At 35.8% G+C, this 20,253-nt stretch overlaps 1 protein-coding gene across 2 annotated transcripts in view; it reads right to left on the reverse strand.

Moving 5' to 3' along the window:
* Positions 1–404: 404 nt before the first annotated feature.
* LOC150106249 (agrin-like) overlaps positions 405–20,253 on the reverse strand; it is a 199,639-nt gene continuing 179,790 nt past the window's right edge. For both annotated transcript variants that reach the window (XM_090392268.1, XM_090392266.1), the window contains 2 exons: positions 5,796–5,899; positions 405–1,068 (listed from right to left, as the gene is read on the reverse strand). In XM_090392268.1, the coding sequence (XP_090248394.1) occupies positions 929–1,068; positions 5,796–5,899 (244 nt within the window). In that variant the 3' untranslated portion in view covers positions 405–928. The remainder of the gene's footprint in view (positions 1,069–5,795; positions 5,900–20,253) is intronic.

A 20,253-nucleotide genomic window follows, 5' to 3' on the forward strand; every position in this document is an offset into this window, starting at 1 on the left:
TTGGCTGTCTCTTCAAAGTTGGCTTGGCTTTGCTGACGATTGTTGTGTAGCCACTGCAAGCATCGTAAGAGAGAAAGAGACAGGCATTGACAGAGAATTTCATAGAGGTTGGAACTGCTGAAGTATATGTAGAACTATGATTTCGGTCTTGTTTCTGAATGAATCTTATTAATCAATTAATCTTTAATAGTAAAATACCGGGAAAATATTGGGAATACCTAGAAAATGATTGTGGGATAGTGGACTACGTCTGAAAAATGTCAATTCCTCGGGAATACTTGTTTGACTTGAAAATAGGGTCTCGGGCAATTCTGTGATAAAAGAATAAGCTGACATACACGTGTGGGGGGAGGGGGGTGCGTGCGTGTGCGGCAGCGCGCTTAAAGAAACAGTCTGATAGCATATACTTCAAAGAATGTTTATTATTCTTAACCTAGAAATGTCGTTCCCCTGAGCATACCGATTTATAAATGAATAGATCATGCACAGACGTATGGGTACTGAGTGGGAAAAGCATAAAATAAATATATAATGAAATAAAATTTATAAAATAACGTATTATACAATATGCGTATGTTTTAAAATCATACGTTCTTCAGCATGAAACAGAGTACTTTAATCATACGTTTTCTTGAGCCCAGGTGGCAAAATTTCATCGTTTTCTTCATTTTAGATATGCAGCAATTTATCATTCCTTCGAGTATTAAACAAGATCGCACCTATCAGAAACAGGAAATGTACATTTTAACTTAACTCATGTTAATAATTGTAAAAACGAATTTTGCCACCGAGTAGCCAAAAGTATATACAACAAGGCCACATCGCCAACCCTACAGTTAGCAGTTCTCCCTTAGTGATTGTGGTCCATTACGATTCCAGCGAGAATCACGGTCTTTGCTAAAATGAAATGCATATTGTCCCCGACTTGTCATGATTCTTTGCAATATTCAACTGTCCCTTGCTTAGCAATTTCCACAGCATCTCCGTCCACAATTACTGAACGTATGCAACCAACAAATCCTTTGTAGTACGATGATGGAAGCCCAGTTGGTAAAGTCGACGCACCACCTAAACCAAAAATGTTAATTAGTTTAAATAAACTATTTCATTGTTTATCATCTGCAAAGCACAAGTTTTTTTCTCAGTGATATTTATATATTTAAATAAATTAAGGTTTTCAAAAATCAGTAATAAGGATACACATGGAACACTTCGTATATCACGTTATATAACCTTCTACATCTTGGAACTCCAATTATTGGGAAATTTAGTTGTTACAAAATAAACGATGCAATTTTTAAAATAGTTCTCCCGAGAGGGGGGGGGGAGAGTAATCAATTCATTTGCTGTTGTGTGAATTATATGAGCATGCATCTTATTAAAAGTAATTTCATACGGTAACTTTATAGTGGATATTCCAAAATTCATTCTTATTTCAAAGGCACATGATCCGCACAGTATGGTAATCTTTTCATCGTTTCCTTGAAAATGGAAGGAAAAGATGGCCTACTTTTTACGTTCGTTCGAAAAATGTTCTATGGGCTTGCAAACCCAAGATAATCCAACAGCTGAAGGAGAATATTTTCGTGCAGGAATTATAGCGCTGCAGCTAGAAATATTAACAACTGTCATGGCACACGGCGTAGAAAAGGCCACTTTGTGAAGCCGAAAATGGTGGCCATTCACACTGCTTGTGCATACATTCAATAGCAATCTATTCCAATTATGCATCCCTCAATGAGAGAAAAAATCTAGATCTCACACCCAGCTTGACGGCATTCATTCTAAACTTCCCAGGATGACCCCTCGTCCTTTCCCCGTCCTCCATAAAATGAAAAATTCAATCTACTGAAATCGTATCATATCACCCATCTTTCTCCTGGTTGCTGGTGTCTTCACCCAACGAACGTCTGAAGTCTCAATCTTCGTAATCAATATTCTACCATCCTGATATTATTTTAACACTTTCCTTTGCACTCTGTCCACTATACCAGAATCACCTCGGAAAGAAGGAGATTAGACATGCGCACAAGAGAATGTTCTCCTTTGTTGTAGACCAATTGCAGGTCTATTAGAATTTCCATCCCAATGAAATTCCAGTCTGTTTCTCTGTGACTCCCACATTCCACGAGTGACAAAAGTTGGCAAAATCATCCACATAGAGGAAGTTGTTTCCGTAGAAAAAAGTACGTATTCTGTTATTGGGTTAACTTTGAAAGAGAATGGTGTGACACAGAACCTATACCACTCCCTATGCTTGGGCAAATGGTCGAGACAAAGAGAGAGAGAGAGAGAGAGAGAGAGAGAGAGAGCAGATAGCACTCGGACTTGGAAGGTTCGATCGGATGGACACTTTTTTGATAAAAAAAACATTTTAATTTTAAAACAAAGTTGTACAGATCTTTTGGTATGCCAAACCTACAAGCTGCATCGTATGCTTTTTTGCTCATATCAAATAAAATTGATACTATGTTCTCTTTTTTCAGGAAATAATTTATAAAGGATGTTTCCGGTAATATTAAATCATTTAATCAACAATAACTTTTACGGAGCTCGGGTCATATCTTAGTCAAAGGTTGCTGCTCTTCAGGAACCAGAAAACACGAGAGTTATTTTTTCAAGATCCTGTGCAATCAGCTAGTAAGCTATTGAACGACGAGTTGTTGGAATTTTATTTCACTGTCTGGCTTTGGAAAGGCAATTACATCTGCACTCTGGAGTTTAATGGTTAGAGAAGATTTTGTTGTAGAGGCAGAGCAGAACATCCATGGAAGAGGACGATGTTTACTTCGAAGATCGAAGTAAACATCGAACTTCGGCTCTTCTTTCTTGAACCATTCACCTGTACCGTTCTGCTTCAACCAGAGGAAAAAATTGGATTATTCTATTTTGCTTTTTAGGGTACGGATTTGGAGAAGTAAGAAGATGTATTGATGTTTTGGAGAAGTTTCTCTCAAGAGTATTGGAAATTGCTTTAGGGTCACCTATTGAATATAAATTGTATTCCAACACTGAAATGAAGTGTGTGTGGTGGTATATCTGCCCTTCGTTTTCCAGATTTCGTCTTAGACCGTTTTGATGTTCGTTGATCCTAGTTAGAAAAAGGGTAATGTGGATTCATGAAGTTTTTTTTTTTTTCGTACTCTGGGAGGCGATGCATCGTTCTCGACCACGAAGATATTTGAAGGCAATTTTTTACTTCAAGTGGAATATCTGCTTAAGATACCCACCACTGTGTTGAGTTCTCTTGGCTAATGTGCATTCTGTATCCCACCACGGTTTGGGAAAAGGTGATAAAAGAGTTTATGTTTTTGGTTTAGTATGCATGTATGTAAGTGTGTGGCAGATTGTATTGTACACCCGTACGCTGCTTTAGTGACATGAGAGTAGCTGGCTGCTGCAGAATGATGTTCTGCTAAGAACGACATTAGTCATTCTAATCTATTTTCCATTAGATCCGTGAATGAGTACATGGTTTCACATGTAAATGAGTGGATTTCAGGGAAAAATGATCGCTACCATAGATGTAGTTTGGACTTTTCACTTTAACATTGGAGGATGGAGGGGTAGATGATTAAATCGATAGAAGGTTGGGAAAGCCTCAGAAGGTAGTATTTCCTGTGTTTAAGAGAGAAAAATTATTGTTAATGAGTATTTTCTTCACAATCCTCCTTCTGATGTTCGCATGTGCACCAACACACAGGTTGTAGCTTTCCCATATAGATATTCCATAAAGATGAAGGGTATTGTAACTATAAGACAATATTGTAAATATCGTCCTGCAAAATATCTACACCAGTGGTATAAAAATACAAACTAGTGTAGATATGGTGCAGCATACGGTAACAAGAGGTCTTATATCCATGAATGCATATGGCATTATCCTCATGTTAGAGTCAAGTGAATATGTTGGAATGAGAGCATGTTCACTCACAAGGATAATGACTCCTCCGTTTTGCATAGAGGTTACTGAAGTACCGTAATGTAGGATCCTTTCCAGGATTTAAAGAAGTCTCTCACATTCAAAAATAGAGTAGTTTATGGTTCTACAAGAGGAGAACCGTGATTTCATCGATGTTTTGGAAATCACGAAGATTCGATTTCAGAAATGTGTTAATTATTTTTCTTTAGTGGATGGTGTCTGGCACACCATCCTCTAAAACTCCGCACTGCAATGCACTTTATGTTTTCCTATTCAGGAAAATTTTCCTCGACATCACAGACCCTAATTCGTTCAGGATACTAAGAATTTTGATAACTCTGGAATTTTCTCTGGATACAAGCGCATCTATTCTTTCTATTGTGGTGTTTAGAGGCATTCATTTAAAGGGTAGTGCGCGTGCCTTTATTTTATATACATATATTTTAACTAGAGGATTTTCATTTAAAGGAATGACTTTAGGTATGTTTTCAGGAGTGACGCCATATTCATTAGATTACAATCGGTCCCAATGAAAAGTAGACATGATCATAACGTTCAGGGATGATGTAATTGCGAGAAGGAAAGGCAGACGTTCGGTCGTTGTACCATTAGATAGTTTTTACTGTCTTTTCTTAGTAAGAAGGTTGCCTTAACTATTGTTGTGGTTAACCTCTTCTTCGCGCTGTGATATTGAATCTCTTTTTCATTCTTTTTCTTAGACAGCTCGTTATCAGGGTGGACTTTCCTTCTCGCAAATGTGCGTTTCAGTGTTTTGTCGGTGCAGTTTTTTGTTGGATATTCTTCGCAAGTCCTTGAACGACTTACTACTGGAACTTGAAAAAGAGAATAAAAGGGATCAACACTATAAAAATTAGACAAAGGCGTTATTTTATAGAAGTGTAAGGTTAGTGTAGGTCAAAAACTGACTGGAAGATTTTCCCTCAAGCGGATGAAATACGGGTTGTTACACGAGTACTTCTCACGTTCTGTTCCATGACAATCAACTGGATTCAATAAAATTCAAAAGATGACCGTTAGCGAAGGATGAATCACCAGACTCGCTCGTGTAGCAATGCATGCACATTATAGAATAATATTCTAATATCCTCGATAACAACTAAATCATTTTGTCTCTGCATAATTTCAGATAATATTTAGCGATTTTAAAGTGAACATTAAAAAATTTCGCAAGAAAATAAATGTTTCAGCGAATTATGAAAACGAATTCATCGAAAATTACTAGTGAGTATTTTTTTTTCGATAAATTGTTTTTACGATGAGTTATCGTTCAACACACACCAAAAATATCGTTTATGATATTTTTGGTGTGTGTGTGTTACAGGACTGTCTCTTAATTCAAAAAAACACACAAAAAAACAACATAAAATGAACAAAAACTAACGCCCCCCCCAAAAAAAAGGTACGAATAGTTTATTGTCTTATATTTGTGATGAAATCTCAAACAGTCAATCTCGAGTTGGCCTCTCCTATTAATAGTTTCTCTGTGACATCCTCGATCAAGTGTTAATACACATTTTAATAAGTGAAATTTATAAGGATCAGATGAAAAGATTAAAATTATAAGAAAGAAATAAGATAAGAGAAGAAAGTATATGAAACTGTAACTATGGAGTGGTTAACATGCGTTCCAATTAACGTCACTGCTCACAGAATCCGCATATTCTAGTAACGTGGTTCGCACTGTTTAAACGAATAGAGTTGAAATACGTTGAGAGTTGAAACGAATAGAGTTTTTAATTAATTGAACATGCCATCATAAAATAATACAGAAATTATTTGTATCTTATAAAAAAAGATTTAATCTAATAAAATAACATTAATTTAATCAAATATTATACTCGAATTGTCTTACCAAGCCACAACACGCCATCGGTGTTGAGCTCCGTAGCTCCTGTCGCTGAGGTGACAACGACTGGAGTGGAATCGTCAACTTGAAGCATCCCGTGTCGCTTGTTTCTAAAGATATTATCATTATTATTGTTGTTATTATTATTATTACACTAATAATAATACAGTATTACACTGTATCATTATTGCCACATATGAACCATTATAGTATTGTTGTTATTATTATTATTACTATTATTATTGTTATTATTATATTTTTTTTGTAAAAGAACATGAAATAATAATAATTTGTGTGTTCAATTAGTAAACAATATGAAATAAACGTATATATTTATTTTAAAAAAATATTACACTAATAATAATACAGTATTACACTGTATTATTATTGCCACATACGAACCATTATAGTATTCTTATTATCATTATTATTATTACTATTATTATTATTATTTCATCTCGTATGGTCGTATCGCTTTCATATCGCGTTCATGGTCGTATCGCTCGTCCCGTTTTTATAGTTTTAATGTGGTTCTAACTCCTGTTTTTAATTTAAAAGTGCCATAAAGAAACTCTACTTGTCACGCTGAAGATAGTGACATATAATTCATCGAAATCGGCCAAATAGAATCCAAAATCTGAGTGTGCTACAAAAATTGAAGCGTACACGCGGTTGCTAACGAGTACAGAACAAAGGACGTCGTCATCTTTGCAGCTGTCCAGAGGAAGAAAGGAGAGTCATGAAGTGCAACAAGTGTCAGAAGGAATTGCCGTCCGACGGATGTTACATAACCTGCAGGAAATGCCATAGGAATCTTCACTTTACATGTTCCGGACTTTCTGAAACAACCTGGCAACGCAAATCCAATGCCAAACGAGAAGAATGGAAGTGCCTAAGCTGTAGAGAGAACAAATAAACGCCACCACCCACGACGCAACCGATTACGCCGGAGGCAGAATCGGACGATGAACTGAACAGACAACAAAACACCGGTGAGTCTTATAATTTGAGTTCCGTTAATTTATTACTAGAAAAAGGTTTAGAAAATATAAAAGCCAGCTTGGTAGATCTTGTCCAAGAACTATTTGATAAACAGAATAAAGAAATAACAAAAAAAATTAGCGAATATGAAGAGTTTGTTAAATTTAATAATTCAAAAGTCGAAGAAGTCTTACAAACGGTAAAAGACATTAAAACCAGCATTAACGGATTAACTGAGATGCAGCACAAATTGATAAAAGACACATCGGAACTCCGTCAAGAATTTAATTCCCTCAAACAACAATACGAAGTTTTAAACCAACAACAACATAAAGAAGACCTTGTCATAAACGGTCTTCCAGAAACCGAACCCACAGAAAATCTCTGAGACGTAGTTCTAAAGTTAGGCCATGCAATTGACATCCCCTTAACAGCATAATGATATTCAGACCATAAATCAGTTTCCCAGGAAGAACAGAAAACAAGGTTCGCCACGACCGGCATGAGTCATAGTTCGTCTGACAAGCAAGGCTACAAGAGACAATCTCATAAAAGCCAGCAGACTAAAAACACCAGTAGTCAAGGATTTAAATGCATCGCAGGACAATACGCCAATCTTTCTATCTGAATATTTAACACCTTTCAATCAGAATCTTTTGCACCAAGCAAGAAAGGAAAAAACAGAAAAAAAGTATCAATTTTTATGGATCAAAGACGGCAAAATATTCTTGAGAAAGTCACAGACTTCAAAGTCTATACAAATAAAAAGCTCGGAAGATATAGATAGGTTGTCAGAGTGAAACAAAAGACTCTAACTTAGTTCAATAAGAAGATCTCAACACAACAAAAATGAATGTGAACCATCAGATAGATGTAATTACACCAGAATACATCAGTAATTGTACTTTCGAATCTCTTGATGCATGGAAACAAAACACAGTACAAGCGAGAGGTCTCTGAATCTTGCATATTAACATCAGAAGCATCCGAAAACATTGGTTATTATTACAGGCTTATCTGAGGAATTACACTGATATTATTGATATATGAATTCTTACAGAAGTATCCATAACTAATGACGAAGCGACTGCTTTCCAAATTCCAGGCTTCCAACAACATAGATCATGCCGCCAAACAAGAAGAGGGGGTGGAATACTAATATTTATGAAACAAAAAATTAATAGCAAAAGAAATGGCCTACCAGATTGAGCATGCTGAAACCCTCTGCCTCGACATTAATACCACGAATACACAGCATCCCATAATACTAAATGCTATTTACAGGCCACCAAACCTAAACATGGTAAAATTCTTACACGAACTCAAGTGCTGGCTTTCAAGCCAAGAAATATGCTCAACCGAACACCTAATGATAATTGGCGACATAAACATAAATATTGCAAATGAAAACCAGAACAACACTGTACAATACCTAGACACACTATCCATGTACAATCTAATATCAACAATAACATCATGTACTAGAGAAGAAATATTCGGAAATATTATCACTGCCTCCTGTCTAGACCATATAAACGTCCGAGCATCACCAAATAGTTACACTGCATCAGTCATAAAGTGCAAAGTAGCAGACCATTACTTCACCGCTCTAAACCAGCACACCCAGACAATACCCATGCAATGTTCCACAGAAGAAAAACGACAGAAAACAATAATAGATGAAAAAATAGTCAACCACGAAATAAGAATAACAGACTGGGAACACCTGGCATCAGATTCAGCAGATATCTTATACAACAACATTAAACTCACACTGGAGGAAATATATAAGAAAGCTACAAAGAAAGTCCGAATTCGATCAAAAATAACACAAAATCCTTGGATAACACAAACTTAATCCTAGAAATACACAGAAAGGACGCTTTATGGAAAGAATTAAAGCGATATCCAAATATCTCAACCTTAAAAACTGAATATAGGATAACACGGAATCGCCTTACAACACAAATCAGAAATGCAAAAAGAAGCTATTACAGAGACAAACTAACCTCCGCACAAAACAACATGAAACAAACTTGGCATCCGATTAATGAGATGCTAGATTCTGTTCCCAACACCACTGCCTCCGAAACCATAAAACACAGCTTCATGAAAGACGCAAAACCTATCCAACAACTAGCAAATGACTTTAACCAATACTTTGTAGACTCCATCCAAGAACTTCACAGAAATATTCCCCCAATCACAAAACGAGACCCTCCACTTGGACCGCGATCAAAACAGACATTATGGTTCCCAACCATAAAAGAAGCAGAACTTCTCTCAGCAATTCATCAAATCAAACCAAACAAAGGCCCAGGAATAGATGGTATCAGACCCAAAGATATAAAGCAACATGCAACTAGTTTAAGTCCAATCCTACTAAAACTAATAAATAAAATATTTAAAACAGGACAGATACCAAGTATGCTAAAGACCGCCATAATTACACCCATATACAAACAAGGAAAAAGAAATTTAATCAGCAATTACAGACCCATAGCAACATGACCAATTATCAATCAAATTATGGAGCGGATCATACTGAAGAACCTCACACCATACACTGAGATCTTTAATATTATCCCCAAAACACAATATGGTTTTCAGAAAAATAAGGGAACAACATCTCTCTTGGAAGACTTTACAGACGTAATTAATACCGCCTTAGACAAAAACAAAATAGCCATGGTAGTCTTTATAGATCTAACCAAAGCGTTCGATACACTTACACATCAAACCTTGTTAGAAAAGCTGAGGCATGTTGGAATAGACGGGCCTCTTCACAGGTGGTTTACAAACTACCTCCAAAATAGAAAGCATATCACACGTATCGGATCAAACCGAAGCAGAGAGCTACCAGTAACCTGTGGAGTGCCACAGGGAGCTCTACTCTCCCCAAATCTATTTAACATTTACACTCACGTTATTAATCAGTTACCACTCAAAGGTAAGATATTCCAGTACGCAGACGATACAGCAATAATATCCATCCATAATAACGCAAGCATAGCCCAAACAAATATGCAACATGATATAAATCTGATCATAGACTGGCTCACGAAAAACTCCATACACCTAAACTCAGAAAAGACAAAATTAATGATATTCAGAAATCCACTGACTCGACCAGTTCAAAACAAATATATAACTATCCAACCTCCACTTTCCAACACAAAAAACACACAGAACAGCAAAACCACTACAGTCACTCAGGTTGAAACAATACGATACCTTGGAATTTACCTCGATGTAGATATGAACTGGAATAGCCATATAAAACATCTACACAACAAACTCCGAACAATAAGTGGCAAACTCTACAGATTAAAAGACATAGTTCCCATACGCCTAAAATCACTAATATACAAAGCACTATGCCAAAATATACTAAGATACGCTATAACAACATATGCTTTCTGTGCACCCTACCAATTAAATAGATTAATGTCGCTACAGTACAAAATGACAAAACTGATATTTTGGGAACAAAGAGAAAATCACGACCTTATAAACATTGCAATGGCAGAACACAAAATACTGACAGCAAAACATTTATGTCACTATGCAGCCTTGCTAAAACATTATTTCGATGCCAACTACAGGACAGTTAGAAATACATACAGTATAACAAGACCTCAGACTACTAATTATATCACATATAAATACAATAATCACTACGGAAAGGCCACGCGAAACTTCTACATCCCAGACATGATAAACAAATTACCTTTTGAATACAGAAACCTTACAAACTACAATAGCCTGAAAAGAGCTCTAAGGACATACTACGAACAAGAAACACGCACCCAAAATACCATACAAACTTAATGAAACACAATATATTCGCTCAGGCTTCTAGTTCAGCGACGCATCAGTACATTCCAATTTATTGTGTGTGTGGGGAGGGTGCGCGTGCAAGCGTGTGTGCGTGCGTGCGTGTGCGTGTGAGTGCGCGAATTTCTCAATCATAGATTCCGTAGCATCCTAACACAGCAAAAAAAAAAAAAAAACAATACATAATAACCAACTGGTGTCATCCTCAGATAAGCTTAAATTTAAGCTTCGAGGATGAAAGGGAAAAAAAATTAGTTCTCATCCAAGATGTATCATATGTAACCAAATGCATGTAATGTACGTATCACAAGAAAATCAATGCATGTATTATATGTAAACCAATGTACGTAATGTAAATATCACATGTAAACAAATGTAAGTGATGTATCATATGTAAACAAATGTAAGTGATGTATCATATGTAAACAAATGAATGTAACGTATATAATAATTGTAACAAATGTATGTAACGTATATAATAACTGTAACAAACGTATGCAATGTAAAAAAAAAATATTTTAAAAGTAAATCATGAGTTTACACCGTATGTTTGTGAAAATAAGGACACATAATATTCAGATTGCATATGTGTAAATACTGTTGTATAATCACACCTTTTCAAACTTGAAAAAAAAAATAGTAAACCACAACATGTAATATTATACAACTTATGTAACTCTGAACAATATAATTGTAAATTATTATTATGATTGTTATATAAAAAAAACTGTTATCATCATTACTATTTAAATCTCATTATATGTAGCACAAAGTACTGAACCTTGTAAAATAATATACTGAATAGATGATCATTGTACATATGTAAATATTTGAAAGAACAATAAAAAAAAAAAAAAAAATTAGCAGCAAGCGTTTGCAAACATGCCATTTTGATGCTCCCATATTTTAAATTGTAAAGTACTTTTTTTTTCTTCTGAATTAAATTTATCAGTGAAATGCGTTCTTCAAGCTGAACATATTGACATAAAAACCGTAAGTATCTGTTAAGTAATAAGTAAATTATAAGTATTCAAAGTTCGAAGTATACGTTGGTCAACTACGCCAGAGGAAAACAAAGGAAGTCGCCATATTAGCAGTCACAGCAAGATTGTCAAAACCAGAAATATGAAGTGCTACAAATGCCAGGAAGACTTAATAAGGGAAGAAAACCACATAAGATGCAGGAACTGCCAGAGAAACTTGCATTTTCTATGTTCGGGATTGTCCGAGGCCACTTGGCAGTGAAATTCGAATGCAGAGCGTGATGAGTGGAAGTGACCACATTTTAGAGAAAACAAAGGAATGTCGCCTTCAACTGCAGGCGAGAAACAGTCAACGCCGTAACCAACAGCAGAGGAAATGAAAAACAAGGAGTACAATAATGGAAACTCAGGTGAGCCAACTTTGAATGCATTTCTTGAAAATACATTACAAAACCTAGAAGACTGTTTAATCAATTTTGTTGGAGAACAATTTGAAAAAAATACCGCACAAATTACCGAAAAATTCAACCACTATCAGGAATTTATTAAATTTAATAACAGTTCAGTAGAAGACGTATTATAGACGTTAAAAAAATTAAACACTGCGTTAAAGAGCTGCTACTGAATATTTAAAAGATACGGTAATTCAACTAAGCCAGAAAATTGGAGCTCCAATAGAATCAAAAGATATCCAGTCGGTACATCGATTACTTCAAAAAAGGAAAAGAGAAGGTTTTCCCCCATCCTTTCCCAGTAGTGGTGCGACTCACTAACAGCCCAACCAAAGTTAACCTCATAAAAGCTAGCAGGATTAAAAAACCAGTAGTCAAGGATTTGAATGGAACCCACGAGAGTATCCCAACATACTTGTCTGAATACTTAACGCCATATACCAGAAACTATTCTACCAAACAAGGAAAGTAAAAACAGAAAAAATTACCATTTTATATGGATAACAGACAGCAAAATATTCCTTAAAAAGACAAAAGATGCAAAGCCAATCCAAATAAAATCCGCAGAAGACCTCTATAGGCTGCTACATTAAAAAGAACACTGATCAGTCGTAAAGAAGGGAACAACATATCAACCCAAATGAACACAGACCACTAAGCAGATGAAATCACCCCGGAACATGACAACAGCCACATTCTGCAATCGATAACAGAATGGAAACAAGTGACTATCCCCCAAAAAAGGACTATCCAGTCTCCACATCAACATCAGAAGCATTTAAAAGTACTGGCTGACCCTGCAAGCTTATCTGAAGGAAGATATAGACAACATAGATATTTTAATACTTATAGTAGAATCCAAAACGAACGAAGAGGCAACCACCTACCAAATGCCAAACTTTCAACACCACAAACAATGCAGAAAATGTATAATAATATTTATCAAACATAAATTATAAGTAATAGAAATAAACTATAAATTAGAATTTGCATAAACCATATGCATCGAAGTTAAAAACATCAAACAAAAGAACTCCTTGATATTAAATGCAATATACACACCACCAAATATAAGCGCCACAGACTTTCTACTAAGAATTAAACAGATGGCTTTCTCAAACGGAAGAAGGAGCCTCACAATATCTGATAATAATAGGTGATATGAATATAAACATTAGGAACATAACAACACAGCATAATACCTAGACCTCTCATTAGGATATAACATAACCCTATCCATACAGTCGTATACAAGAGAAGAGATAGTCGAAAATACAATCACTTCAACCTGTGTTGAGCACATAAATATATGGGCCCCTCCGAATAGCTACACAACAGCCTTCATAACGTGTAAACTGACAGACGATTCTCTCACTGCACTAGAGTTGCATACTGAACCAGAACCCTTACTAACTGAGACTACAAAACAGTATAATAGCATCCTAAAAGAAACAATAGTAAACGATGAAATCAGAAAAACATGGATGACAGACAACATATTAATAGACATACAAAGAAAAGATGTCCTATGGAAACAACTTAAGATGTCACCTAACAATACCATTCTACAAGCTGAAAACAAAAGAAAATGGAATCTCTTAACAACACAGATTAGAAAGGCAAAAAAAAAAAAACCATTATATAAACACGTTAACAGCAGCTCAGAACGGCACCTGATCAATGAAGTGCTGCACAATACACACAGAACCACTGCCTCGGAAACAATAAAACACTTCGCTTGAGAGCCCAAATCCCTCAAACAGTTGGCAAACAACTTTATTCAGCACTTCGTGAACTCTGTCCAAAATCTATAGGAAACAATCTCACTTCACACAAAGAACATTATTCACTAGGTCCACAAGCAACCGTCAGTGTGGTTCCCCACAGTAACAAAAGAAGAGCTATCACTAGCAATACAACAAATTAACAAAGAACCAAGGATAGACGGAATCAGACGAAAAGACATCAAAAAACACTCGACCAACCTGTCCAGTTATACTAAAACTGTTAAATAAAATCTTCGAAACGGGGCATGTACCTGAAACACTAAAGACTGCATTAATCACACCCATAGATAAACATGGAAAAAGAAACATAAGTAATTACAGACCCATCACCACATTGTCTGTAATCAACCAAATCATGGAGCGCATTGTGTATTGCAAATTCTCCACATACATTGAAAAATTCCTTCCAAATTATCCCCAAAACACAATATGGCTGCTTTCAAAAAAAAAAAAAAAAAAAAAAGGAACAGCAACACTCCTGCAAGATTTCACAGACCTAATAAACGCTGCACTGGATAAAAACAGAATAGTATTAGTCGTTTCATTGCTCTAACAAAAGCGTTTGAGACACAAAACCTTGTTGAAAACAAATTAACACAAAAAACCTTGTTGAACAAACTTCCACGTATGAATCAGAGATCGTCTACTCCAGTGGTTTAAAGCATACATAAAAAACAGAAAGTACATCACACGTATAGGATCAGCGTACAGCAAAGAGGTACCGGTAAACTGTGAAGTACCACAAGGAGGTGTTCTATCTCCCATTTTCTTTAACATATACACACGACATAAGCCATCTTTCCTTAAAAAGTAAAATCTTCCAATACGCAGACGACACAGCAATAGTAGCCGTTCACAACAACGCAAATATCGCTTATACAAAAATGCAACACGACATCAATCAAACCACTAACTGGCTAAACGAAAACGGCATATATTTATAAACCCTGGAAAAACAAACCTAATGATCCCGAACCATACCCATAGAAACTAAATATCTCACTATCAGATTGTAACCTCCTATACACAAAGCACTGATCCTAAATCCACCATCATCACGCAGGTGAAAACAACACGCTATCTCCGACTTCACTTCGATGCTGAAGTTGGAGTAGCCATATAAAGTACCTACATCACAAACTCAGGATAATAGCAAGCAAACCATATCGATTAAAAGACATCGCTCCGACACACGCAAAAATATTAATCTATAAAGCATTATCTGAAAATATCTTAAGATACGCAATTACATCCTACGTATTATGCGCAGACTACAAACTCAACAGATTACAATGGTTGTAAAATAAAATGGTAAAACTGATATTCTGGAAACAAAGAGAACAAAACCCACACTTCTACGTGTAGCAAGGAGAGAAGACAAAATATTTAAGGTGAAACACTTATGCCAGTATACAGTCATGCTAAAACATTACTACAGTCCAAACTACAGAGTAACCAGAACAACATATCAAATAACAAGACCACAGTCAGTAAACTACATAGAATATAAGTATCACTACGGCAAAGCCACCCGAAACTTCTACGTACCTGACATGATAAACAAACTGTCGTTCATTGACAGAAACCTAGGGACCTACAGAGAGTTGAAAAAAGGGCTATATAGATATTATAGCGAAAATGAAAGTTAGAGAAATTTCTCTCTCACACATAGACCTATACCAAATCCCTCTCAAACACAACTACAAGGACACAAACACGCCATATCCAATTCCAACCTCCCTCCCTTGCAAAAAAGTTAAACTGTGCTCAAGCAGTAGAGTCAGTGAGGACATGTACTCGCCTCTACACGTTAACGGGAAAAGCATTTATATAAGTATACATATAAGTTGCCAAGCACTTACATATAAACAGAAAATCAACACCTGGCTTGCAATGGGTATAGAAACAAAACCACGAAACCACCGCAATCTATTATCTTCCTCAGATAAGCTCCGCAAAGCTTCGAGGAAGAAAGCAGATATTCCACCCACAGAAACAAGTAAATATTATTATCGACTTGATAAAAAGTAAATCATTGTACATTTAAAAGAATCATTGTAAATAGTTATGTGAAAAAAGATGTAAATACATTGTTAATATCATTATTTATGCAATTTAAATAAGATATTTACTTAGCATCTATACTTAATATTTGTGCTGAACAAAAATGTGATAACACGAGTAGTACTTCAATTGTATACTCGTAAATATTCTGTATTTGTGAAGTGGATAACAAACTGTCAAACGTTGAAAAAAAATTATTATTATTACTACCGTATATATGCGCTATTCACTAGGGATCCAAGTTACACATAAATCTAACTGTATCCCGGGGGGGGATTGCCTGTATTCATAACATCTGTTGGGCATTTGTTATTAATATGCTGGACACTGGATATTATATTCTTAGCTAATGATGCTCTAGCATCCACACTGTTTTAAACTACTTTGATTTACTGCAGTAATCTAGCTGGACTCATTCCTTGACGGAAGAAAGAATAAAGCAATCATGGACTTCAAATTCATCTGTTTGTGTAATACTTTTACTTTATTACCTCTTTTCTTCATTCGACTGCTATGTAGTGTGAGGGAAATGCTTTTCTTTTCAGTAAATGGGAAAGCAACTGAATTTCGAATACAAACAAAAAGAAGACCAAACTATTCCTGATGAAAAAGTCAAATGTTGAAACAATAATGAAAACTTATATCACCTCATTCACACAAGGCAGTATGAAAATCAGGCACGTAATGAATCAACCAATCACATATTCCATTGCACACTTGATTCAAATTCTGTAGCGATCACTTTGATTCCTTTCACATTCAATAAGACATTTCCTAAGTTATACAAGACAGCAGCAGCAACTTTTTTTTTTTTGCCAAATGCGAACTCCTGAACCTCCATGAACTAGGCCATGTTCTCCTAATCTTGTTATTCCATGACAAGCAAAGAGAAATTCGTACGGCATCATAGAAAATTCTTGCCATCTGTAAAGAGGAAATCTGCTCATTTTTGAAGGTAGTGACAACTGATCGATTAAAATTATTTATATATAGTTAACATATATAGTAAGCCATAAGATAAAAATAAGCCTCAGTTTCTTTAGCCTGATGAAACGATCTTCATCCAAGGCACTCTTGTGCGAGGTCTCCTGCCTGATGAAGATCATTTCATCTGGTGGAAAAAAATCAGACTACTACACAAATCACAGTTCAAATCAGAGAGATTTCCTGGGAAGCGGCTCAGGTTGTACATAAACTGGTTAGCTGCAATAGAACATGATGTGATGAGTCCTATCTTCCCGTCAACATTAATCACAGATTACCGCGGTGATCAAAGATTACAGCAAAGACACCACTGTTGCCTTCTATGCACGTGACCATCATTGTTCTCGAGGTCATTTCATTCGCAGTCTTGCTCAATGTGTGTGTGATGTATGATTAAAGTGCCTTTGACAATACTAGCTTGAGCTGGCTAAACGTCGGCTTGTAAATTTTGTTAATAAATTAACTATTTTTATTCCAATTTTGTAGAGTTTTTGTTCCACAAACTTCGACATTAATCTGAAAAAAAAAAAAAACGTGAAACTAAACATCACTTTTTCTTCCCTTACATAAATGTGGGGTGTGTCAAAAAAGTCTTAAATTCAATGATTCATTACAAAATAAAGCAGTTTCGTTAATAATTCTCCCGGTTCATTCTTTTCAGAGAGAGAGAGAGAGAGAGAGAGAGAGAGAGAGAGATTTGATTTTTGCTATGTAGCAACCAAACAACTATGTCTGACCATTGCAACTGCTATTTAAAATTACTGCACTTATTTTAATAAGGCCGAGATATGGTGGAAATTATCTTGCTAAATTATCAAAAAAATTTAAATGTTATTTTAGTTATATAGTATATTAGAGTATTTTATAGAGCAATTTATTATAAATTGTACTTAAATAGTTTAGTTTGGGATTTATTAAAAAATTCCAACCAGGAGCGGCGAAATCATTTAAAACGTTGTTTCTTGCTACTGAAGAAATTTGTGTTAGAGATTTTATGTTTGTGCTGTTAGGGAACTGCATAATGTAGTGACTTTCTGCTAAGGACGTTCCTCTTAATTACGCGAAAAATAAGTACCGAAACAAAATTCAAGTAACAAATTATCATCTATATAAAAAAATCATTAACTATCATATCAAACTACATCATCCCAAGAGCAAAACACAAGCTTCTTCTCATAACTTAATAAAGTAAAAGGCGAACGAAGAAAGACAATACGAAAATAATACAGCAATAATTTCTGTGGCTATTGCATAATGGTCACAACTAGATAACTCGGAGGGATCTCCACGTGGCCCTTTAAAGAATTGAGAATATTCTACCGGGACTAACCAATGTCCAATCCTCACCTTCTTGTGTTGCATCCCGACAGTGATTTCTACTTGGATACTGAACAAAGGAGGGTGGGCTGGCAATTTGTGATTTGTCGACCAAATTGTATCCTGTATTTGCTATAACCGAAAGAAAATTATTATATAAAATAGAGAATACCACGCCAGCTTGTGCGTAGTCGGTTCAAACAAGGCTCCTGTTACTGATGTTACTGTCAGAGAACGAAGGAGAACAGTGAAACTTCTGCTACTAAAACAAATAAAACAAGAATAAACGGAAAAGAAGTGGAAATGACAGAAAGATCGGAGAAGTACTAGATCGACATAAGCGATGTCGCCGAAACAAAAAGAGGATAAAAAAATTTGAGATTCTTCTGAATAACTGCTACAAGATATTATTTTCATGTCGTGATAATCAACGAAAGGAAGTGGCAGCTGTAGTATTCCACACTAAACTCGAAGATAAAATTCTTTTGAGTGGCAGGCATCTCAAGTAAAGTAGGTTTCAAGTAAGTGGAGTGAGGAAGCAAGAAGTGCCTTAGAGATCTCATAGTATTAGAGTCCTACTCACACATAACAAAGTAATTTGGAAGAAAATGGTTATTAAGTAGTTATCAATAATATAAAATTATCATGTAAACCTATCATAATGCCCATTACATTAGTAGTATAAGCCTGCAAAAGGAGAAAACTCGCTCTAGAGAAAAACCGTAGAAATATTTCCACCTTTTTCAGGTGGAAATCTTCCAATAAATAGAATGTGTTCACACTACCGCACGATGTTTATCTTCTACCGAATGGCATTCCCAAACTTCATCCAACAGTTTTCAATCAGGTCTGCAGAAGGCCATAGACAAGCCACATTTCGTGTTGTCTATGTTCAACAGATCCGCTGATCAACATATACAGAAACAAAAATCCTACTCTCAACTGTTGTTGTTGTTCTCATCCATGACATTCCTGTATGTGCTTGTCTCCGAGATGGAGGACATAGACAGATAGTCTCTCTCTCTATCAATTTTGCCACCTACCAACAGAGAGAGAGTCGCACAAGCTCGGACGCAAACGGACGTGCCTGAAATCTCTCATGCTTTTACCTTGATATTTTGCGGTATCGAACAGAAAAACTGGATGTATCTAATATCGACTGATAACTCGTACAGTGCTCTACCTAACAGTGAGTACTTTACTCTATAGTTTCATAGTTCAAAGCGCGTATGACTGATATTTTATTCCATCTTCTTCGACTGAATACTACTGTGGTCAGACTATCTATTGTTCAGCTATATCAAAGACGACATCCTGGTCATAATAGGATTAGCTGTTACAGCAAGGGCTAACACCTCCCCACGCCTCCCAACTGCGGCCACTGGGAGGTACAAAGGACACAAGAAACAACCTTATGAAGCTAATTCAATGGAAGCGTCACTTCTAGGAACAAGTAGAAAAACTGTAAGTACACTAACATAAACTTTGTATGTTAGAAAGCGTAGCAGTTGAATAGGAAAGCTATAACACAAAACTTTAAGTAACATTAAGGTGTCGGCACGGGACGAATTAGAGTTCGAAAAAGCCCTAGATCTGCTGCGTAACATTGCCAAAGTAAGCAGCAATCTAAGAAATTATTTAAAAAAAAAACATACTAACTGTAGTGAGCGAACTAATGAAGGTATTTAATAAAATGAAAAATGCAACAAAAGTATCGATAGAACAACAGACTACTACAAACAACCAGGGACAGGCTAACTTAGCTCAGCCTACTCAGCTATACTCGCAAGTAGATACAAACAACGCTGAAAACAAAGATGAATCTGAAAACAATCCTTGCTATAAATTAATAGTAAAACCGATAGCTCAACTAAACAGCGAAGAAGCCAAAAATCTTTTGGTTTCTTCGCTGTTTAGTATTCCCAGTGAAAGTGATACGAACAACGCAATAGACTCAATCCGCACGCAGAACGAAGAACTCGTCATTGGCGACACAAAGATGATACAGACATTTATCACGACAAATAAAAAAACGAACAAAAAAAACCTGATTATAGAA

Source organism: Typopeltis vanoorti, chromosome 5, assembly GCF_054136105.1.
Source record: "Typopeltis vanoorti isolate ZY-2024b chromosome 5, IOZ_Tvanoo_1.0, whole genome shotgun sequence".
NCBI classification, from domain to species: domain Eukaryota; kingdom Metazoa; phylum Arthropoda; class Arachnida; order Uropygi; family Thelyphonidae; genus Typopeltis; species Typopeltis vanoorti.